The 25,524-nt window shown below is 36.6% G+C and overlaps 1 protein-coding gene and 1 long non-coding RNA gene across 2 annotated transcripts; both read right to left on the reverse strand.

The window, feature by feature from the left end:
- Positions 1–1,199: 1,199 nt before the first annotated feature.
- Positions 1,200–8,381, reverse strand: LOC135118618 (uncharacterized). The gene is made up of 2 exons (XR_010277688.1): positions 7,748–8,381; positions 1,200–6,773 (listed from the first exon to the last, which is right to left on the reverse strand). It is a non-coding gene; the product is annotated as an uncharacterized LOC135118618 (long non-coding RNA).
- Positions 8,382–8,517: 136 nt separating this feature from the next.
- On the reverse strand, positions 8,518–25,378 carry LOC110377286 (uncharacterized). The gene is given in 15 exon segments (XM_064041019.1): positions 8,518–9,073; positions 9,548–9,735; positions 10,369–10,447; positions 10,739–10,874; positions 10,876–11,024; positions 11,457–11,552; positions 12,034–12,267; positions 12,488–12,619; positions 12,942–13,118; positions 13,507–13,620; positions 15,305–15,410; positions 16,405–16,497; positions 20,909–21,052; positions 22,671–22,807; positions 25,087–25,378. Coding segments are annotated over 14 exon segments (1,926 nt in total). The 5' UTR covers positions 25,087–25,378; the 3' UTR covers positions 8,518–8,932.
- Positions 25,379–25,524: the final 146 nt, after the last annotated feature.

A 25,524-nucleotide genomic window follows, 5' to 3' on the forward strand; every position in this document is an offset into this window, starting at 1 on the left:
ATTGACAGTTAATAAAGCCTTATTAAATAGGCTTAAACACCTGCTCATCACCCACCAACTGTAATTTTCTTACAATCTTATTTAATAACTGTTAACCTTAACCCGTAGGTACGGTGGGCGCATAACATCACGTAACGCGAATTATATCTAAGAGCATCTAAACAATCGGAATCGCCATGGCTCATGAGCAAATATCTGAATGCGAAAAAGTCTACCAATTTACGCGCTGGAGTCGAGGTAACGCAAAAATTAAATTAGCTGACTTATGCATTTTCGATTACATTGACGCATTTTCTTGGTGGGAAGTCATCAAATGTCTCCCGGTGTGAGGCTCTTACTTACTTACTAAAACCAGCCATGTTACATATGTAGGTCTTTATGTAACTCGCGCTAACTATCCCGTAGCCCATACACCTGCCTACGAGTATGACTGGGGCCCCTTTCGTACCTTTAGCAGAGAGGAAGGCACGACAATGACGTGTCCAGTTTGGCTCAATTCTCTAAGAACTACAATCATCATGTATTGTTGACTCATCTTGACATACTAAAGTTTGAAGAGTAGGTGCAACCACACCTACAATGGTAATTAAAACGTATAACAATAGAATTGCGAAATGTTAACGCAATCGCCGGAAGATAATTTTGTTGAATAAGTTCTTAACCTGTCATTTGATGGGTAAATTGCTTCCTGACTGCGAAACTTAAATTTTTGGTATGTATTCAAATTAAAACGCAGATTTCATCAGCAGGCAGAGTTAGTTGTCATTTATGTATTAACAATTTTCTTTTGCAATATTTTTTTTATTTATGTTATTATGAGGTCGTTATGGGTTGATCATAAACAAGAGATAATTTCTCAAACTTTTTTTTAAGTGTGAAATTATAGTGATGTAATAATTTCTCGATGCTACAACATGATAATCGATTTTATGGATCAATCGATTATTATAAGGAACTTTTGATAAGTGTTACTGTGTTTGTGGAACTTCACATGACACGAGATTGGCAACATTTATCGAAATTACATTTACAGTCAGGAAAAGTGAATGAACTGAACGAAAAAAATGCTTTAAATTAGAACTGCTGACGAAAGGATTTTAGTCTAACTATACTATGTCATATAATTCCATTGAAATCTGCCAATTTTACATATAATAAAACCCAAGCTATGGTTAAAGATAATAAAATGAAACCAAATATAACTACTACACATGAATATTTATTTAATCGTGAAATACATATAAAGAATAATTCCGGACAATACATAGAATACAGATTTTTCAATCAATAATCATCAATATCATAAGTACAGGCCTCCCGGGCGATATCATTTGACAGTTTTGACAGATGAACATAAAACAATACAGATTATTAAATATTTATTTATCGGTTAATCATTATCAAGCTTTGTTATAGTGTCAGCTGCATGAGAAAGCAATGTCAAAACTTAGTGGAACTGTCAAACCCGTCAGTGCAATGTCAAATAACGTGATAACATCTATGAATTTGTATAAATACGTTACACAGAAATTCGCCTACATTTAACAATAAAAGCTGTGAGAGGCAGAAAGTCATATATCACTAAACGCCATAAACTATCAAAATATTCAATTATTCCATGCAAAAGCTATGCATTTACACGTAGAAATTATTTTAATATGAAAACATCACTTACACATATAGTTTACATAGATTTATATTTATTTAAATTTCAAAAAACTGGTAAACCTTTTGACACAACATTCAAAGACAGAAATAATCAGATCTTCACGTTAAACTTAATTAGACTCTCAAAATAGATAAAAACATTGTAGGTCCGTCCAACAGTTAGCAAACAAAACAATTAAAGAATACAACATAACAAATGGACCTTACACAACTGTTGTTAATATATCAGTTCTCTCCCTTCTCCACATTCCCTTTAATTATCACTATAAGATGGATAAGTACAACAATTCGTCTAATTCTAGGCAATTCGGTTTAGCGATAGAATGCTACACGAGTGCGATTTCAAACGACACTTATATGGCGAGTACTTCAATAAATCCGTTGGTACTAAAGTGTTGGAAAGAAATCGCACTGTGTACGCCTAAATACACGAAAAGTTACAAATTCTGAGGCGATCTAAACCCAACTTTTGGGGATGATATAACATTTATGATTTTCTATTAAGATTAAAAATAATACCCGCTGTATATAAATGGCTTGTTTTGTACCGATCAGAGTTTCTAACTCTCCGTGTAAGATAATATGTTACAATGATTTATTCCCTATTATATAAATTGATATTTGTTCATCGTTTGATGCCAAACCGATCTTAGTTGTTTCACAGCCTTATTGAGTCTTGGTGGTATAAAAATTGCTATTTGAACTCTGTCCTCATTAAAATACTGTTTATTTTTTTGTTACAATTTTATTTATATACCACACTTTTGTTTAGAAAGGTTTATAAATGTTAATATTATATAGAAAGTGATTTATCGATAATTTTGGAATCGATATTTTATATTGACCTGTCGATAATATCGATATTTTAATCGAATTTGTACAGGATTGATAGCTATAATACACTAAGCTATAAAAAATATTATCTGTACATTTCAAAAGTGGATTATCATCGACAGAACAATATAAATGGGATTTTTTTACTTCGATATTGTAGATCACAATTTTAATACCATTATATTGAGCAAGTCTAAAAAGGTTGGATATATCTGTAACCTTTTTTTGTAACTTCACTAACGCGTTTTTAGAGATTCATAGGACAGAGTTAAATAATATTGATAACAATAAATTAAGAGGCGGGAATGAATAATGCTCAGCGATTGTTCTTAGTACAACTCGTGTCGATATCACAATTAAAAAATAAAACACTCAAGTTGTGTTGTTTATAGTTCTTAATATCAGAGCGCAGGAGTAAGAGATTTGAGAAGTATATGAAAATCATTTGATATGCTATTAGCTACTGAAAGTTGACCATCATAATAAATCACCAAAATTAGTTGTAAAAAATTCGGATGTATCAGAAATTGGATGCAAATGTCAACTTTTTTTTATTGAAATACTATGATAATTTTATTCAAATCTATTTCTGAATTTGATTCTCTCTTATTCGTGCGCTCCGATTTCTTAATATTATTTTGTTTTTAATATTTATAACGTTGTTATTATGATCTTAGCCTCTTCTATTCATTTCTCAGTCTCAGGGAATGTATGTTGGTAAGTCTCTTCGTTGCCTTACAAAATATATGTTCATACGCATTCGAACTTTTATAAATGTCATAAAAAATATTTGAAGGAAATTATTTAAACATTTTTTTTTTCAATATAATTTTTATCGTGCTCTAAGTCAAAGAGTACTTAGTACTAATTACTATTTGAAGCAATAATTTTATTGGCCTCTTATATTGGCCTATTGGTCTTGTTCGATTGAAACAAATCGAGTTTTAGAAGTAGTTTCTGAATATAAAAGAGATCTTATTTGGTTGTCAGAGAGCTTTTTCGCGATCGGTAGACATGTATAGTTTCACAAAGGAGTCATGGACGATTAGAAGTTCATCGTCCCAATCAAACAAGACTACTCTATACTAATATAATTATAATCTAAAATTGAAAATACTTTGGAATTTCGAACATTATAAAGTTGTTATGTGTTATACTATAAAGGCATATGTGAGAGTTTTTTGTTTTTTGTTCGTTATTATGATCACAAACATTGTGCGTGACTATACGTTGAGTTTATCATTTAATTCCAGATAATATCTTGGTTATAAGAAATCGGATGTTGTAATATACATTTATATTAATAATACCTATTCTGGAAGCCTGATTTTAATACATAATCTGTAAAAGATCAAAGATGGGGTTAGTTTTAAAGAAAATGACTTACGATAAATTTAAACTAAGTGAAATATAAATCAGGCTATCAGAAAATGGGCATACTAAAGTTAGTTTTTAACTAAAAAAAGTTTAATAGAACTTGGCAGCGGTTATACTGTTTAGTTTGTTAGTCGAGCCCGCATCTACATTTGCCAAACGAGCGGTTGATCAGTCTATACTTTCAAATGCATTTGAATTATGTTGGGGACGGACTATTGTCAGTGTTCGGATATTGAGTCCGTTTATCGCGAATGTACGGACATAGGCGCAAGTTGTGGGGAGTCTAGCCCGGAACTTTGTAGGCGGTGACAATGGTATTTTAAAAATATGACTATTATGATACTTATATGTTTTGAGATCTTGTAGAAAAGCCTGAAATATGAACCTACGCCTATGCCGTCGAATAAGTTTTCTATCGTTCGTGATTCTATCGGTCTCTTAATTGTATAACAACTGTTTTCGTACCAGCGAGAGCCGTCGATAAAAATGCATATTTAATCATTTCTTTAAACTATACTAGCTGCATTGTCCATACGCCTGCCTACATTTCCTAATAAAATATTCCTATATTCGTTTGTCTTTTTTATACATTTCTCAATCTTGTTTAGCTTTTCACAATAGCAGTGGCACTTGTGTATAATAAAAATCACTGTATTTAATACAGTATCGCGATTGTTCGCTTAAAGCTCTATGTTGATATAAATTATGTATTTGTAATACTTTGTTATTCGTTTTGTGCAATGTTCGCGAACCCGTCGGTAGCTTCTGTTCTATATTTACAATGTGTACGGGTCCCCTGACTAGATAGATGTTCAACAATCTTTGACCTCACACCAAAAGTTCGTGACTCGCGCATTGCTTATTGTCGCTTGCGTCAGTTTGTGCGATTCCATTTGGCGACTTTACTTTTGGCGTGTGAGTTCCCAAGTTGTAATCGAACCTGCACATAAAATACTTTTTAGATTTAGTCTCGTATTGTCTTGTACCACATCGAGGAATGTGAGCGTCAACAACTAGTAATAAAAACTTCGTATCAGGAATGTTTATCAAATATTTATAAAATCTCTAACAGTATAATTAAACAGATTTAATCTTTTAATATCTTGTTGTCAGGTTCAATTACAACTCGGACGTGTTATATTAAAAACTTTTTTCTTTAACATTGCAATTATTACAACTACATGATAAATTCGCGATTTTTGAGAGATGTCGCCAGTAAACATATCATTCGGCCTTTCTCTATGTTACCTAGGTTTATTATTACAGTTCTATTACTAAGGAAACAAATTAAAGCAAATTGTCGAATCAAATTATATAAATGTTCAATTTAGGCAAGGTGGGGTGTAAGATGGGGTTCACACCAGTCGCCGTACCGCTCAGACTAGTTTACATTTATTATATTTTATACAAAAATGCGGTTGGATTTGCGGCGTTTTTAATTCTGTTACATTGGGTATATACCGCAAGAGAAAAGCGACGTTATCACGACTGGTGTAAAGTATCCATTACAAGTATACAAGTCTTACAAATAATACGAATAAGTTTCTGATTAGAATTTTGGTATAAACTTTGTCTGTTTTGATTTTACTCTTATATCTTAGAAACATTTGTTACATGTTATTATTATTATTATTTCTGAAGAATTTACTTATAGAGAGAAATCTACGCTTGGAGCTTATTTACAGCATGTATTAACACATCTAGATACATTTAGTTTAGTGTGGAATATCATATCAATATGTTTTCATTATTAATGTATGAAAATTGTTTCGTATTTAAAATTAAAAAGATGGCGTTATTTTTATTTTTTTTATAATTGATATACAGGAACTTGTTTTGTCATTTGATACTGAATAGTTTTGAATGATTTGTAGTAATTTGATATATGATGTGACTGTGAAAAAAACTTTTTGGTGTTCAAACTTCTTGGTTGGTCAAGTTAATATTTTTAACGCGAAAAATTATCACAGGAGCTTTTATTTTTGTTTATAATAATTTTCAAAATGTTTTTAACAATTTTTCGATACGTTGTTAGAATATTTCACCAACTGCTTCGTTCAAAATACCAAAAAGTATAGAACACAGTACCATAGAGTAGTCAGATCGCTTGTATTGGGTAACAGATATAAGATATGCGATCATATTCATATAAAATATACTTATACACCTACAAAGACATATTTAATGCCATCCAAGAGATTTCCATTAGGCCTAGATTTTCATTATATATTTTCGGCTCTAACTTTGATAAATTTCACACTTAGGTATAGAGCAAGAAAACATTTTTTTTATACTTTTTATATTTTACCTACATCTACGGGTATAATATTAAAGATATAAAGAAACTATAAAACTTAAATCGCATTCCAATTGATGTTTTTCGATAGCTGCTTTCAATACTATAAAATATAGCACAGATTTGTTTAATGGAACATATTATTAATTTTGTTTTCCGTTACTATAATAATTAATACTGAAAGCAACTCGTATTAAAGATCTTATATTTTTCCTATCCAATTCGGATCTATCTAAATTGGATTAGTATCATCAGAGATTCAATTTAGTTTAGACAACAAGTAAAAGTATTATATTTTTCAAATGATTTCAGAAATGCTGGGCAATCAGTCAAAAAATAAGAATCAATAGACTTACTGCGGATTCCTATAACCTATCTACAATCAACGATAGATAAGTTATAGAAAGCCAAAGTTAGAAGATATTATAAGCTATCCAACTTAGACTAATCCTGTCCCCCCTTGCACGGTAATTTCGACTTTATTACAATTATCACACGGTGTTATATCGTTTAATACTTAGCTGATATTTGATTCTTCCCTCCGCTATTGGCAGATTCTCTCTTCATTCCGCAGATTGGCGTCCCGATTCAAAACAATCTGCGGACAAAAAAAATTAATAGTTATTTGTTATACAAGAGTGCAAAGTTGCTTTTTAACCGCGGGCTCAATTTTGATGACCGAGCAAGCGAAGGATTCTAAAATTGAAACACGAGCGTAGCGAGTGTTTCAATAATTAGAATCCTGAGCGATAGCGAGGGAATCAAAAGAGCACAAGGTGAAAAATCTTTGCACTCGAGTGCAACACGTAACTTTTCATCCCACCTCATCGAGGAAATTACTAAATGCAAAAAAACAAAATGGCGCGCACATACGAGTATCAAATTAAAAAGATGTACCTATTAAAGTTCATATATTTGAAAACTCACTTTAAAAATAAAACGACGTTTAAAATCTGTGTAAAAACAATAATAAAAAATACTTAATTAATTGAATAATTATTTTAAGCAGTATTTTATTTGTTTAATATGTATTTGTTTGAAAAGTCTTATCAAGATTGTCACAAATGGAGTATTGCACACGATGTTCTAAATTCAAATCACTTTACCGCTCTATAGAGGATAAAAACGACTTTTGCGCTCAGATATCAAAGGGTAAAACTACTCTTTCCGAGATGGTGGGATGAAAATGTTATTAATTGTTTCAAGGTGGATCTCGCTAGGACATAACTGGTTTCTCATCAACGGAACGTTACCGCGCGAATTGCATTTAACCACCCGTTACTTTCTTAATACTTACCAGCTGTTTTCTCGCGCTTTCACGCTTTGAGATTACTTCCTGTACTATTCACACTATCATCGGGTACCTAAGTCACCCATGGATAGTGTAACTACACTGGAATATTTTTTCTCAAATCGATTCAGTACTTTTGGAGTTTTTAGAATACCGTTACATCTATCATTCATAGTCATTTATATTTTGGTGCAGGCGCTGCCACGACACCGGCTTCCACTTGAAGTCGGTGTCCTCGTTCACTTGTATATGGTATAATATAACAACAAGACATGACTCACGCCACCCCGAGCGGTATCTTGGCCTCGCTGACGATGTAGTCGAGGCGCTGCTGCGCCGTGCTGCGCGGCCGCAGCGCGGGGTGCAGGCGCTGCCACGACACCGGCTTCCACTTGAAGTCGGTGTCCTCGTGCACTGTATATAGTACAGATAACAACAAGACATGACTCACGCCACCCCGAGCGGTATCTTGGCCTCGCTGACGATGTAGTCGAGGCGCTGCTGCGCCGTGCTGCGCGGCCGCAGCGCGGTGCAGGCGCTACCACGACACCGGCTTCCACTTGAAGTCGGTGTCCTCGTGCACTTGTATATAGTACAGATAACAACAAGACATGACTCACGCCACCCCGAGCGGTATCTTGGCCTCGCTGACGATGTAGTCGAGGCGCTGCTGCGCCGTGCTGCGCGGCCGCAGCGCGGGGTGCAGGCGCTGCCACGACACCGGCTTCCACTTGAAGTCGGTGTCCTCGTGCACTTGTATATAGTACAGATAACAACAAGACATGACTCACGCCACCCCGAGCGGTATCTTGGCCTCGCTGACGATGTAGTCGAGGCGCTGCTGCGCCGTGCTGCGCGGCCGCAGCGCGGGGTGCAGGCGCTGCCACGACACCGGCTTCCACTTGAAGTCGGTGTCCTCGTCACTGTATATAGTACAGATAACAACAAGACATGACTCACGCCACCCCGAGCGGTATCTTGGCCTCGCTGACGATGTAGTCGAGGCGCTGCTGCGCCGTGCTGCGCGGCCGCAGCGCGGGTGCAGGCTGCCACGACACCGGCTTCCACTTGAAGTCGGTGTCCTCGTGCACTTGTATATAGTACAGATAACAACAAGACATGACTCACGCCACCCCGAGCGGTATCTTGGCCTCGCTGACGATGTAGTCGAGGCGCTGCTGCGCCGTGCTGCGCGGCCGCAGCGCGGGGTGCAGGCGCTGCCACGACACCGGCTTCCACTTGAAGTCGGTGTCCTCGTGCACTTGTATATAGTACAGATAACAACAAGACATGACTCACGCCACCCCGAGCGGTATCTTGGCCTCGCTGACGATGTAGTCGAGGCGCTGCTGCGCCGTGCTGCGCGGCCGCAGCGCGGGGTGCAGGCGCTGCCACGACACCGGCTTCCACTTGAAGTCGGTGTCCTCGTGCACTTGTATATAGTACAGATAACAACAAGACATGACTCACGCCACCCCGAGCGGTATCTTGGCCTCGCTGACGATGTAGTCGAGGCGCTGCTGCGCCGTGCTGCGCGGCCGCAGCGCGGGGTGCAGGCGCTGCCACGACACCGGCTTCCACTTGAAGTCCGTGTACTCGTTTACTTCCTGCAACAACAAATAGGTAGTTGGTTACTTAATTACCCCGGTCCTGGTACATAAAGGACTTCTGAAGGAACTAGATGGGCTTTAGTTAGTAAGATTCTTATACTACCTCGCGCTGTTAACCCACAGTGGTCATTTGATGATTTCCCAATTCCGATCGCAGGTGGCATCGCATGTTACAGACTATATTCACGTGCACAAAATCCGGGCCCACAGGTTACTCTGAGCGCTATACACTACACTGTTGGACACATAATCCACGATTCACATGACGTCATTACTATTTTTTATGGGAAATCATACAATGAACCCTCCCGCTGTAGATTACCGAGGTAAGGGAGTTTCAGACTCTTACTGACTGGCGTACCAGGGCCGCGGTAACTCTTTCAAACAATCCCACATCCCCGGCAGGCCTTGGCCCTAGTCCTGGCCCCACTGAGGTTTGCTTACTCTCATTAGTGACGTGATTACACTTACTTGCACATACTCCGGGTCGACTTCAGGCGGCTCGTCTCCACACAGCACCCGGACAGTTCCCTCCTCGCTCATGAGCACGGAGCTATTGAAGGTGTCCTGTTGGCTGTATATGGCGGAGATCTCGAGGTGTATCAGCCCTTTGCGCAGTCGGACAAAGCCTAGCACGTCGTACTGCCATATCCAGTAGCCTGGAATTAAAATGTTTATTAGAAGCTGGAAAACTTTGCATCATCATAATCATTTCCCGAGATGCTGATATTATGAGTATCTACAATATGAAAAAGTTCTTGGACGAAATATGTAAGTAAACCTTTTAATGCAAAATGTAACATTATATCGGATTGCATTTCAATTGTAAGCATTTTCAGAGTAAATCAAAAATTACTTTGAGGTATATAATAACCACGATTGGAATGAACATAAAGATCATTCTTCTTGTTGGTTGTTAACTTACCTAAAACATAAAAAAAAAATATTTTGTAATTCCCGATACCAGTCGAAGCATTCCGCCTAACAGTTGGCACTACTATACTCTATCCACGGAAGCAAGAGCTAAAAGTTAAACAAAGAATGACAGTTTTTCAAGATGGCGGTATAACCCGACCGATGATAAAATCACAGATACTGCGAACATATTATTACACAAAATGTGACGTTTTGTCATTGGTCGGGTTATACCGCCATCTTGAAAAAGTGTCATTCTTTGTTTACCTTTTAGCTCTTGCTTCCGTGGATGGAGTATAATTATTTCCTGTGCACTTTCTGAATCAAGTTACTCTAAAGATACCTCATATATCTAGTAATGGTTAATTTAAACTCACCATGTATAACGAGTCTCTGTAGATGCATGCACTGCCAGCACAACAGCACGAAAGGATTTACGTGCGTGTATGTGTCGGGCTGCGGACAACAATATTAACATCTTATAAGTGAATCAAACCGACAGTGAAATGGACAGAAAATATATTTTGGAAAAATCAAATAAACAGTGATTAACATGTCGCATTTTTTATAATTTATTTTCCTTAGTAATTTTTAACATCTGTGTACTTGTAAAGAACATCATTCTACTTTTTCACCAACTGTCGCATCAGTCGCACGATAGTTGCTTCCCGTTTCACAAGTGCCTGGAACAGCTGCGATACGTGCGACAACATGCGAGTGTAACGTTAACTAGAACAAATGTATTACCTGCGGCTGTCGCATCGGTCGCACGATGCGGTGGTAGGGGTCGGTGGAGTCGTACGGCGTGTCCACCCACAGCACTTCCACTAGCGTCGTCTGGAACAGTCGCGATACGTGCGACAACATGCGAGTGTAACGTTGACTAGAACAAATGTATTACCTGCGGCTGTCGCATCGGTCGCACGATGCGGTGGTAGGGGTCGGTGGAGTCGTACGGCGTGTCCACCCACAGCACTTCCACTAGCGTCGTCTGGAACAGTCGCGATACGTGCGACAACATCGGCGTGTATAGCTGAAATAACAAAAATATTATTTAAAAATACCATTTTTACATTATATTAATAATGGCAGCCTGACTACAGCGGCTGGCTGCTCTCATATAAGGAGGTCAGCCAGCTGCGCAGGGCATATTACAGTGCACGCACATTTTCTTGGACTGCGGTGCACTCCCTATACCTTCACTCTCATAGCCCGATGGGACGGCAATCCGACACCACCGGAGAGAGATCACAAGAGGACCGACATTTGCTTTCGATTCAATACATGGAGGTATCACCACTAATTTCCAAGTTTTAGGTAACTTACCGATTCCCGATTACGAATACAGATTTGTATCTTTATATTCATCAATCATACTGTTGCGTAGCCATAATATTATTAGTTAATTGTTACTTTGTATGTGTGATAGCAGGAGGGGAAATAATATGTTCAGAATAATACTCACAGATTTGCAGAACATGACTTTCAGCGAGATAAGTCTCAGTCCTTCGATGAGAACGTTATCTATGATGGAATCGAATCTCCTGAATGGCACTCCGATCTGAAACAATGTATTATACTGTCATGAATTCTGGAAGGTTTTGAGGTTTAATGCGGTATCAGCTGATAGCGAATAGCCCATTGTTTGACCGTTTTTTTCTGTGTGTGGGGTAACTTTGGAAAATATCATGCTAAATAACGACATATTTGCCGTTGTAACTGATCAGGGATTCAAACAAAGGTGATGAATAAGTTCAGACTGGGACAGATTAATCGATCACAAGTTATTGAGGTATGTTATTTATTTACTTAATATAATTTTATGTATTAGTTTATATGTATTGCTATAAGTAATAAATTATATGAATTTGTATTTTCTATGGGCCTAGTTGCTTGAAATAAAGGAATAAATGATGAAGTCTTGCAAAGCAGTCGATCCCGGGTTCTTGAACGATACAAGTCGATTATTGTAGAAAGGCTGGTCATATAAACTCACGTCGTATTCGGTCCTATGGCTGAGAAGATGATGATGATAAACTTACAATATTAATAGCGACCCTGAGCTGGCAGCGGTAGTAGTCGTGCAGTATGTCCCAGTCGATGGGGCGCAGCGTGAAGCGACGGTTCGTGATGTTCAGCGTCAGGAAACGGAAGTGGGGCAACTTGGACAGCGTCTGTAGCGCCACCGTGCTTATCCATATATGGGTAACATACCCAGCAGTACTGATCATCATCTCCCGAGCCTTTTCCCAACTAAGTAGAGGTTGGCTTCCAGTCTCACCAGATGCAGCTAAGTACCAGTGTTTTTGCAAGGAGCGACTGCCTATCTAACCTCTTCAGCCCATTTATCCAGGCAACCCAATGCTTCTTGGCAAGATGTTCGAATAACAGCCGGGACCTACAGTTTACCGTGACCTATCTGTGGAGATCTAAGGGGGAGGCCTATGTCCAGCAGTGGACGTCCTATGGCTGAGATGATGATGATGATAAACTTACAATATTAATAGCGACCCTGAGCTGGCAGCGGTAGTAGTCGTGCAGTATGTCCCAGTCGATGGGGCGCAGCGTGAAGCGACGGTTCGTGATGTTCAGCGTCAGGAAACGGAAGTGCGGTAATTTGGACAGCGTCTGTAGTGACACTGTGCTTTTTCATATATGGGTAATATGCCCCGACTGCCTATCTGACCTCCTCAACCCCAAGTTACCCGGGTAACCCAATACCTCTTAGAAAGACTAGTGTCAGACTTACTGGCTCCTAGCTTCCCGGAACGACTGCCAAAGGTGTTCAAATGACAGCCAGGACCTAAAGTTTAAGTGCCCTCCGAAAAACAGTCATTAGTGTCGGTGTGAAGACGCTGGATGCAGGTCGCTTCCAACCGGTATCTGTGGAGATCTAAGGGGGAGGCCTATGTTCAGCAGTGGACATGATATGATGATGATGATAACTTACAATGTTAATAGCGACTCTGAGCTGGCAGCGGTAGTAGTCGTGCAGTATGTCCCAGTCGATGGGGCGCAGCGTGAAGCGACGGTTCGTGATGTTCAGCGTCAGGAAACGGAAGTGGGGTAGCTTGGACAGCGTCTGTAGCGCCACCGTGCTGATTTGTTCGTAGTCTACTGCCACGTGCTGGAAACAGAAAAAAAGAAATTATTAAATACTTAGTCCTAAAACCTATACCTACAATATCACAATTTTGACAAAAGTTGAACTCCGCAACTAAATTGTGCGCACAAGTAAGCGTATTTCACCAAAACTCTGCTGCGAAGGTGACGACAAAAAGTTTGGCAAGAATTATTTCTATCATTATTAAGAAATGTCGAAGATTTTTTCTAGTGTACAACAATTACACAAACAACGGGAAATATTGGACACTTTATATAGATAAAAAGATAATTATTACGTGACTTTTCACGTAATAATTATCTTTGTAACTTTTTACCACTTAAGATATTATTAGGTATCCAGCAATTTAGTCGTCACTATAATACTTGACTATATTTTTAGTTAAACTCACAGTTAATGAAGATATCTGCATAAGTTGCTGGTTGACACTTGACAAAACAGTGTCTGCTGCTGTTTGCACGCTGCAGAACTTCAGCGGTCGCGCGTAAAGCTCTAAAGCCTTGTGCTGTAACAAAAATATGGAGATTGTATTCACCTATATTAAATTAAATATTGTAGTTAATAAATTATTGTATTACGTATAACTTGGTAATTTTCTTTCCTTTTAATTTTGGGTACTTTTCTGCTCTGGCAAGTTAGGTCTTTATGTAATTATTATTGGTCGAATTAAGTAGATGTGTAAAATGAGCAATCCTTGTTCCAAATTTATTGGGGGTCAACTCAGCACATCTTTCCTTGCCATCCTTGTCCCAATTTTATTGGGGGTCATCTTTCCTTGCCATGCTGCTCTGACTAGATAGCTGCGACTAGATAGATAGCGTTTAACATGGACATCTTCCACAGGATATACATAAAGAAACCTTCAATTCATTTAGAAGAAGAAAATAAAAGCAACATTTCATAACCTATTAAAAACATAAACAAAAGCTCATACCAAATACGATCTTCATGAGACAAGTTACAACGACATTGAAAGTAAAGGTGCACCTTTAAATGGCATTAACAAGCTCTGACGTAATAGGAAGAAAACAAGTGTAAGTTCGATATATGACCTTTATGCAGCATATGATATGCACATATGTATGAGTATGAAGGCTGTAGAATGTTGTCGTCTGATGAAGTTCAATCAACTTTTCGAAATATCAAGTTAAGGTCAAAACATTACTGTTTCAACTTGTATTGGATTTCAGGAGCAACAATGAGACACTAGCAATATATTTATCCTTACTTATGTATATTATAAAGCTGAGGAGTATGTTACGCGAATTCGGGATCCGCTGCACCGATGTGAAAAAATCTTTCCTTGTTAGATAGAGGAAGACCACAGGCTAGTTTTTATCCGGGTGCACAGATTAGTTTCCGCGAAACGTAGGTGAGAATACATAGCAAGAAAATGATATAACACAGACTGAAATTAAAACTTTAAATGTCATCGCATATCAGCTCCCGCCATAATAGTTAGATATAAACATTCTTCTTTATGCAAGTTCGACGGTTACACCTTTATTGCATCTTAAAGTTGCCAATCAAACGTCAAGGTTTTAGAACGTTGCTTTAAAGTTCAACTGTCGAATTTAACTTCGAAAAACGAAGTCTCATACCGAATAATAAGTACAAACAAAATCGATTAAAATTAATGTTGAACAAAAAGGTATTTTGTTTATATCAAGCTTGTTTTCTTAACGTCTATAAGTTATTAACAAAAACTTGTGAGGAAAACTTATTTATGAATCTCATTAGCTGTGTACCAATTCTCATTTATTAAAAATGATACCAACAAATAAGGTGACCTTAATTTACCTTCATTCAGTTCTTGTAGTCTCCTTGCAACTTGCGGTCAATATTTTTTGAAAAAGTTGTAAGTACATCAATCAAAATTAATTTCTATTAATGACCGAGCAAAGTGGCGAATCTTGGGGGAGGCCTTTGTCCAGCAGTGGACGTCTTTCAGCTGACGAGACGACGACGACAAAAAACTTACAGCCTTACTTATAAAAATCTGTAATCACCTTCTAAGGAACATTTTAACTGTTAGTTAAGATATGATTAAGCGACGTTTATAAGTAAGACTTTTCTTAAACAGCCCTTAAGTATTACTTATTATTTAATTCACGTTTATAAGTAAGGCTGTTGACGTCTAGACTTTTGAAATAAATGGAAGATGCATGTAACGGTGTGGATATACTTACAGAATATCTCTCGTTATCATTCCTGACTGCTGCCATGCCGCAGCCCATGAAACTCAGCTTCTTTATGCATTTCACGTTTTTGAACACCAACGTCTCGATTAGCATCCTGGAAAACAATATTTACTTAAAGAGGGTTTCAACATTTAACTATAATGATAACAAAACCATAACCAGTCGTGGAATTGTCACCCATTAATCAATTCAATTTGAAAACTGAAAATAGTTCTAAGTTCGATAATCGTTATTGTTGAATGCTGCAAATTGTCGCTGCATCACGTATATGTATAAATCTTTGAAAAATAAGAAGCCAACTTTAAAACATAATATATGTATGTATTAAGAACCACATACTCAAATTAATATTGCATTTTTTTGCTAGTCATCAAATAACTCACTTTGTGAAAAACAATATGTATCGCTTGAACAATGATCGTTCTAAAACTCAATAATTAAATAGGCCTTAACATTTCAAGTCGATACGTAACACTTTATAATCACTCCCTTAAAACCACCCCTTCTAGAAAATACAGGGTGACATTACGTAAAAACAATAAAGTTCCACAAATACTCTTTACTTTCCAAAAGAAACCTGTGGAAAAGTTTACAATTCGAAAATACAAAGGATTGTTAAAGAAGAAATAAAATATTTTGTTGAATTTGTACCGTTTGTAAAAAATACTGCTGATTCTTAGAATCGCGTTACCAAGACGTAGATACCTACCTATATTATTTCTCTGCAACAATTTTTTTTACTTTTTAATTAGGTAGATATTCCTCGAAATACCTGTACCAATTTACGAACATTTTTCCTTGAATTCTTCTTATATCTATATCTTCCATAGAGACAGCCAGCTAAATAAAATTAAGTAACGTCAAATGAATCTATACTAATATTATAAAGCTGAAGAGTTTGTTTGTTTCTTTGAACGCGCTAATCTCAGGAACTACTGGACCGATTTGAAAATTTCTTTCAGTGTTAGATAGCCCATTTATCGAGGAAGGCTATAGGCTACTTTTTATCCCGGTACGGGAAGTAGTTCCCACGGGATGCGGGTGACACCGCTGGCAGAAGCTAGTTACTAATATTATTAATTACTCACCTTCTAAGTTTAATAAATGGCAGATGCATGCTTTGCTGCACGTAGCTTGGCCCTATGAATACTAATTCTTGTAGCTTTACTGTGTCAAAATATCTGAAATAAAAAAGTACATCATAATTTAAAAAAAAACCAAGACAAAAAGAAAATCCCTTAACTAAATTATAATTGCCACGTTTATTGTCAAATAAATAACTTGAGGAAGAGTTACTTTAGGATTTAAAGCATTTAGTTTTAGGTATCATTCACTCGTGGCAATTCAAATTGCAAAACTCCTAAACTACTTCATACTATACGTCTGACTATACAAAATGATATAAAACCAAATAGGCCACCTTCCTAAGTATCATTATAATTCCTTATTATAACCTTGTATACAAACAACATACATTACATTATATCGAAGAAAAAACCAATCGAATCGATGACCACCTCGTTAAGTCCGCAATAAAGAAAACAAAAGTACACTCCATTGAGGCACATTAACTAATTAATAAGTTATCGACGAAGCGATCGAAGTCGCCTTCATTTTGCATTACAACGATGAAGAACAAATGATTATCAGAGGTGCCATAACGGAAAATTGTCTAAGAAAGTGCCGCGCCAAAATGCAGGTGAGCGGGGGACGAGGAATGTTACTGTTTTCGTAATATCAAAAATAGTTGACAGATATCCTAAAGAACCCGAACTTCTTGTTAGTAGTTCACTCGTAACTGATTATTTTGGTCATGCCCATCATACGAATATGACCTAGAAGAAGGCGCCTTTTTTTGTGTCAGCTGAGGAAAATCCCTGACGCATACACACACCGCCGGGGGAGACAGTGAGGTTATGTGGGGCTTGCACCCACTAAAAACCTCAGCTTTTGTGCCGTCTTCTGCCTTTTAGAGAGGGGCCACGAGGACCAAAGACGACTTTCGTGACAGTAGAAGGCGCCTGCCCTACCTGCATTATGGCATCTCCGCTCATCTTTCTTTACTCCGTAACTGAAAGCAACTGCATTTACCAAGTCACATTTCATATTAAACGAGCCACCGCTTCGAATGAAAAGAGCAAAAATATCTTTCCGCCATATGCATAGTAGAAGCATTCTTTATCTTTAATTCATACGTTTATACAAATTGTTTGTTTCATAACTAAATGCAGTATTGTATAACGTCTATTATGTACTGTAGCATATTCATTCAATCGCTAAAAACTGTTGGGTGTTTGCTTTCTCCAATATTACACGGATGGACGTTCCCTTGATATTTTGAATGACTTGGAATAAAGGTTTCTCTCCCTTTTCTTGAGTGTTTTTCAGGCTTATTTTGAACCCCGTTTGTGAAGTAAATCTCGAGCAAAAGCCAATAGGTACTTATTAAAAAATACCCAATTAGAAAAGAGGCCAAACAAAAGAGGACAGCGCTCTCCAAAAAATTGGGCCACTCCGTTGGTCAGTCATCGTTATGTATGCGCATACGAGATCGTCGCATTTTTGAAAGTTCTGTTTTTGAATGGCGCCGTATAGACTTTGTATCGAATACATTTTAATAGCTGCTTACTTATGAAAGGAAACCTTAGACAGGGTCGGAAGCGAACTGCATATTTGTAGCGTTCTATTTGTTCCACGAAACATTAGGTACCTATGTATTTGATTGAGCGTGATGTTCCGTAAACCGTCAATTTCATAGAAGACGCAATAATGTGGCCCTAAATTAGGTTCAAGATAAACACCTTTAAAAAGAGTCCTTTATTCCGTAAAGAACCTTGTCACTTGAAACACTTATCGGAAACATCAAAATGGTTTTGTTTGATCAGAAGGTACCTACTTAAGTATAAGTTGATTACTACAGAATAAAAAAGCCATTTTATCATATTAACAGACTATTCATATTACATAGTATTAACGTTCACCTCGTATCAATTCATCCTATCATCCTCTTTTGTAGAGCAACGTTGCAATTTCATAAAGGACTATTTCCGAGAATTTTAGCGCTATCTAGGTCGAATACATACGAAGCCTGAAAGCTGTTGCATATTCTCTATCAACAATTCCTGGTAACGCACAATACATAATGAAATACATTGTAGGTACTATATACGCTTGGAACAAACCGAGTTTCAAATCCCTACTAATATTATAAATGCGAAAGTAACTCTGTCTATCTGTTACGCTTTCACGTCTAAACCACTGAACTGATTTTAATAAAATTTGGTACAGAGATAGAGTTGACCTTGAGAAAGAACATAGGATAGTTTTTATCCTGGACTTTTGAAGAATTCTTTTTGAAACGCGATGTAACCGAAGTCTACGCGGGCGAAGCCGCGGCCGGAAGATAGTTAAAAAATAAAGACTTCACTGTAGGTTCGTTTTGCAAATCTGCGTCGTAATATTGAACGCTGAAACTTCCAGACCGGTCTTTCGATCTTTAACGCGTCCCTGCCTCGACCTTGCTGGGAGCATTGTTGTATTATTAAACGACAATAAAACATAAACCCTTTTGTTGTATAAGTCAAAAGGTCGCGAGACTGCCGTTTTTATTTTACGAACTTTTAATGTCTGACATTTACACTTTTTGCTGTAGCTATTTGGTTAATTAATTAAGAGTAGCAAGTGAAATGTAGCTCAAAATTGAATTTGTTAGACAACAATGTCTGTAGCAGCATTATCAAAGAAATTAAAAAAGTTTTTCGAAAGACCACAAGTTCCGTATTGGTCCTTAGCTACGCCGAATCGGTCCTCAGCTACGCGGACTTGGTCCTTCCACTTCCGTGCGACGCCCAATCACGTGGGAAAGTGTTTCATACGTGATCAAACTGGACTGGTTTATTTATTTTCAACATTACAAGATGGTTTCGTAAACATGATATTGTGCGTTGTGCGTAGTTGTGTCATTGTTACATCACTTGAGCGGCGTTGCGACCGTCCGTATTGATTAAACATGTTCTAATATAAGAACTGTATCGATGTGCAAGTTTTAGAGGTGATATCGGAGTATATGATGAAGTAATGCTTGCAATAAAGGAGTTGTATAATATGCAGTACATCGTTACATGTTTAAATTGCGTCTGTAACATGGCAATTCGCAATATGGGACGTGGTCCTTCGGTCTGTTAACCCTTCGAAAACTTTCTAGCATGATTTGTGGAACAACTGTTTTAGACATTGTTTCGGACGACCAATGTAATTTAATTTGCAAATGGTCTTTAATCAAAAGGGCATGTCTGACTGATACATCTATTAAAAGGGTATCATTTATTCCGTTTTGCATTTTAGTATTTTGAACTACATAGATTTTTTCGAGGATCTATTCAATTTTTCAAATTTTAAATTCTTTTTTTTTCTGAAGTATTCAAAGGAAACCCTCTTCCAAACGGATCAATACCATCCATTTCTAGAAACGTAACTCAGAACGAATTCGCAGTAACAGCCGTCTTCTCTTCATATAGGTACATACAATCTAGGTATCCTTACGGCGCGTAGGTATCATTCATCGGAGCGCTGCCTATTTATAGCACAGGCTAGACCTCAGATCAATATTGCAAGAGCTATACAGGAGAGCTCGCTAAACCAATAAGGTGAAGGTTACATCACAGACTGAACAATCATGATTTCGTATTGAATGATTCAGTTCGCTATTCAATAAATTCAATGCTCATTCAATTTGCAGTCGTTACCGATCCCGGTTTTTTCAACAATGAGCTGTAATCATGTAATCTTATGATTATGCTAAATCAAGGTGGAGTACATAACTACATTGGAATATCATATAAATAAATACCTAGTTCTTTTCTACATTTTACACAAAAACTTCATAATGCTTGCATGATGTCAAATAAAGCCACGAAGCACATTACTAGGCCCTTTTGGTAAACATAAAATGTGATGGTGAGATGTATCAAAACTTTTGATCCACGGAAAAAACACTACCTATATATAGATTGAATGTATCGGAAAAGAAATTAAACCAAAATTCAATATTAAAAGAAACTTCAGTTGCCCTTCTATTCAATAATCGAATAACGTTAAGCTGCCTTAAGCCCTGTCGCGAAAATGTCTTCGACACTTGTGACACTAATTTTTATCGAATAACATTGAAATACCGCTGAATAATATTTCTTGGCAGAAGCCATAAAGGTCTTTGAACATAAATATTATGTCTGCGAGTCTGGATGAGTCTAAATTCCATGGAATCACTAGCTGGACAAACACTATGATAACACCTATTCCATTAGGTATATAAGGACAAGCCTATAGCTTCGGTTAACACATTTTTGATGGGTCGTACGTAAACCGTCAAAATTTCCAACTCCATTAACCGTCAAATTTACAGGTACAGTCAACTTCAGGTCAGTTGTAACAGTTTTATAGGAAAATCGTACTTATTACTATTGAGTTAAGGTGCATGACAGTTACCACTGATGTGCAGTCTACCGTACATTCATTCCTACTGAATAATCTATATCAAATCAGCATATTTGTAGAAAAATCTTTAAAAGCTAGTAAAATGAAGAAGATACTCACTGCATAAGCACGTAAGTCATGAACTTGTCGATCTCGGGCTCATTGCAGTCTAAATAAATATGCAGCTTCTTCACGTGTTTCTTGAAGACGCGAGTCAGGAACAAACACTGTTCCAGATATTTGGCTTTTAGTTTCAGGAGTTCTCTGCGAAAGAAATAATAAGTTAGCCTTGCTTCTTGCATTTTGGAAGGCACATACACATTTTTGGCAGTCGTTACGGGTAGCTAGAAGTCAAAATACCTGACAACCAGTCTTACTGCCCGAGTAACCGGGTCTATTGAGGAGGCCACATAGACAGACGGTCCATATAAAACACTGGGACTCAGCTGCATCCAGTTATACTGGACACCAAGCATGAAAAGGCTAAACAGATGAGAAAGCCTTGTTTGAAGCTATACTATTCATGAATACGAGAAAATTTACTTGTATAAAATTCCTATACAAGTTAATACCGTCAAAGCGGCAACATCGCCCTTCACCTGTCTTGCGTAATTCGTGGCGTGTGGCTTGACTTCGTTCGACATCTTTATAACGATATATAGCAGACTGTGGCGGTTCACTGATAATTAATCGAAGATCGTGCCTGAAGATAGCTGGTCTTCAGCTCTTTATCATCAGTTTTTTTTTCACCGTCCCATTGCAGGGCACAGGTAGGGCTGCCATCCGTAGGGGTTTCCCCGGATTTGTACTAGTTAGGTGCCCGTCCGGGGGCCGTCCGGGCGGAGTTTGTAGAAGAGTCCGGGGAAATCCCGGACCATTGTGTGAAATTACAAAAAATCATATGACAATTAGGGTCGTTTTTTACATATTATTTTAAGACCCATCCGTGGAAAAAATGCGATTTATGATAAATGTCCGGGTTTTTTGAATTTTGTCCGAGTTTGGCGAAATTCGAGATGGCAGCCCTAGGCGTTAATCACCACGATTGCTCAAGGCAGATAGGAAAATTCAGACTATAAAATCGAGGTACTGTAGGTAATGACTAGGACATAAATATTGTTATTTAAGACTACCTCATAAACAGACGATACTGAGCAAGAAATACAAGTAATGTTTATAAAAATGTGAGTAATCATTGGGAAAGATTCGCAATCAACAATAATCAGTCTTACTAATTGTATAACAAAGTGACAATAACATTATAAGCGGGTCTTATGTTTACATTTTATTGTGACACATTTCTCATAGGAAGTAAACAATCTTTTAATTGCAATACGTTGATGTTATGAGGAAATGAAATGCTAAGTGTGTAGTTTTATAGTGTGATGAAGGCAGTATGTGAGAAATTGCTATTTCTGTTAAATTGACCATGTTGGATATAGGAAGTTAATAACCAGTTATTTATTGACAATTAAATTTATAGTAAGGCCCTTTTTTCTTGGAAGCCAATATTTCCTTTTATAAAGTCTAGAGTTCAATTTATGGATGGTAGACTTGTGTTAGGAAATTCACTATATTAGATAAAAATGTAAAGTTGGATTCTAATCCTAACTGGGCGCAGCTGATTACCAATGTTTTAAATGGAGCGACTGCCTATCTGCATCCTCAACCTAGTTCCTTGGACTGCCCAATACCCTCTAGTTCTACGAATTGTCAGACTTTCTAGATTCTGTCTATCCGTAACTGCTGAAGATGTTCAAATGTCAATCTTTTAAAGCATGCATATTTAAATTGAGAGAAGCAGTGCAACAAAAAAATACAAAAGTGGACACACAGCACAATATACCACATCTATTTTCTATTCAAATATTATTTCACTTACTTGCGTCCTTCATACATATAGAGAGCGGACCTCCAGTGCCGGCAGGTGGACATGGCAGCCATGGCATCCTCCGTGCTGAGGTGATGCAGTATGCACCTCAGAGGAAGAAGCGGCAACGTGCTCCACGTTAGTGACATCTGTAGGCCAATACGGATATGTTATTGTTTGTTCTTTTTATACTAATATTTTATGGAGTTTTTGTTTATTGGCAGCCATAAGGTTTTAAAACCATAAAACTGATTATAAAAATGTTTTCACTGTTGTGAAGCTATACCAGGTCTGAGTGACAAGCTACATGTTAGAAAGATACGGGAAGTAGTTGTCACGGTTCATTTGTTATGGACATCTTTGACTTTCAAGTATGTGATTAATTTTGTTAATAGAGATTTTCTTCATTACAAGCTCCTTTCTGGCTGTTTAAAAACCATCTGTCTTGTCTTATTGTAATTTATTTATTTCACTATATACATTTCGGCATCCTGTGACTAAACAGTTTTGCAGACCCGGACAATAAAAAGCCATCCTTGTTGAGTGGGCTATATAATACAGAAATATTTAATTAATAGGTCTGTAGTTCCTGAGGATATTGTTCAAACATCTGTGTTATACTATAGTCAGCTCTATAATTCTGAGAACTAAGACAATATCTGGATTGCATAAGGCTTAACACATCAATCACTTTTATAATGGGTTTAAGTGCAGTGTGATGTACTGATAGATAAACAATCATAAAATCAAGGTCAATTAGTTCATAGGCTTTGTTGAGGTGTACCTATATAGAAAATTTCTGCCATATTTTTTCTGATATCAAATATGTAATTATGAAATAGAATCTGTTGTACAGTGTTTTTAACTTTGACCATGTAAACAATTTGAAGGTATTAAAATTTTAACAGAGATGTAATTCAAACGGGTAGGAACATAAGATCAAAAATGATACTTGTAAAAAGAATAGAGAAAGTTTCTTTAAACAATACAATGCAGTACAAATTTTGCCAGCTCAGCTAGCAAATGTATGCTACGTATTTATTATAATTATTTCTTTGGAACTCATTTCGAGTTCAATATTTACTGTTATTTTTTATCTAAATAATTATCATGTTATTAACACCAATAAAATAAATTAACACTAATGATCATAAAAACTTTCTATGTCTTATCATATTTGAAAGGTAAATAGCCCGTATTGTATAGTTGTTCAAAAGAATTCATACTACAATGTATACTTTATTAACTATATTTATGTTTTATTAAAGTTCTTTCTAGATATGAAGTTTTTATCTTAACAGTGCTTATGTATTACTAGGAACTAGGAATTAAAAACCAAGACCACTGTTTATATATTTAAGTATCAATAAACAACAAGAACTGCAGTTATTAGTAATTAATGAGTCGTAACAAATTGATCGCTAAAAAATACCAGCTGAGCTGGTATTTTATTATTTCTTTGGAGCTCATTACTAGTTGAATATTTACTGTTATTTTTTTATCTTAATAATTATCATGTTATTAACACAAATAAAATAAATTAACACTAATGATTATAAAAACTTTCTATATGTTATCATATTTGAAAGGTAAATAGCCTTTATTGTGTAGTTAAAGTTGTTTTAAGAATTCATACTACAATGTATACTTTATTAACTATATTTGTGTTTTCTTAAAGTTTCTTTGTAGATATGAAGTTTTTATCTTAACAGTGCTTATGTATTACTAGGAACTAGGAATTAAAAACCAGAACCACTGTTTATATATTTAAGTACCAATAAACAATGAGAACTGCAGTTGCTAGTAATTAATGAGTCGTAACAAATTGATCGCTGTTGCAAATTATAAATACTACATAAACTTCAGTTTGGTAAATACTAAAACTTAAATACATAAGAATCTAATAAGAGTTACAGTTAAGAATACAAACCTACATAAGAATATTATTCTTTAAGAGAGAAAAGTTGCTATGCAAATGGCAATAAACTGTATGTTAGTAACTATATTATGTTTTGCTATAAATCCTATAAACAACTGAATAAAAATACTTGAAGGTGTCATGTTTTCTTTCTTGCCTTAAAAAAATATTAATAATTAAGTAATCTAAATAATTGCAGAACCATATGGAAGGATTTGTACTTAATATTAAATAGTTAACGCATATATAATTGATGTCACACTCAGCTGTTAGATATTTAGGCGTGACGACTTCACAGCTGTTTTTTTTTTTTGTGAAAGTGGGTTAACAGAAAAACAATAAATACACCTTCAAAAACAAAACTAAACCGTTAATTTGAGCTCCAACGATACTTCACAACACAGATGTGCAGTTTCACATCAGAAATTCATTACAGAAATGTAATTTTAGAAAATTGCGACGATTACATGAGTACAAAGAAAGGTCATTTAGGAATACTGGTTTACTTACCTTTTATTTCAGGTTTATATCCAGCATATGATTATTTTTCCTCTTTCGTTGCGCGTGTGTTTTCGTTTTAACACTATTATTACAATTAAGAGAAAGTCGCGACGTTATTTCGTTTACACGTCCATTGTAACTTGTATTATCGCGCAAATTAACGAACGTTTACAAATGAAATGACAGAAAAGTCGAATATTTGAACTCGTTCGGATCAGCACTTCGGTGATCGAGGACTGTCCCGTTCATAATGATTGAAGTCGACTTTTGCAAATAATTATATTTATATTTGCATATAAAGCCCTTGATGTAATTTAAATATGTATTTTGTTGTAGAATATATCGATATTCAATATAAATAAAGCTTCCTATTATCCCAAATATAGTTCAGATTGGTTCACTGTCAAACTGATTTCAGAGATGAGTATCCGAATGCACTTTAGTTGT

The sequence above is a fragment of the Helicoverpa armigera genome, chromosome 24, assembly GCF_030705265.1.
Source record: "Helicoverpa armigera isolate CAAS_96S chromosome 24, ASM3070526v1, whole genome shotgun sequence".
Lineage (NCBI taxonomy): Eukaryota > Metazoa > Arthropoda > Insecta > Lepidoptera > Noctuidae > Helicoverpa > Helicoverpa armigera.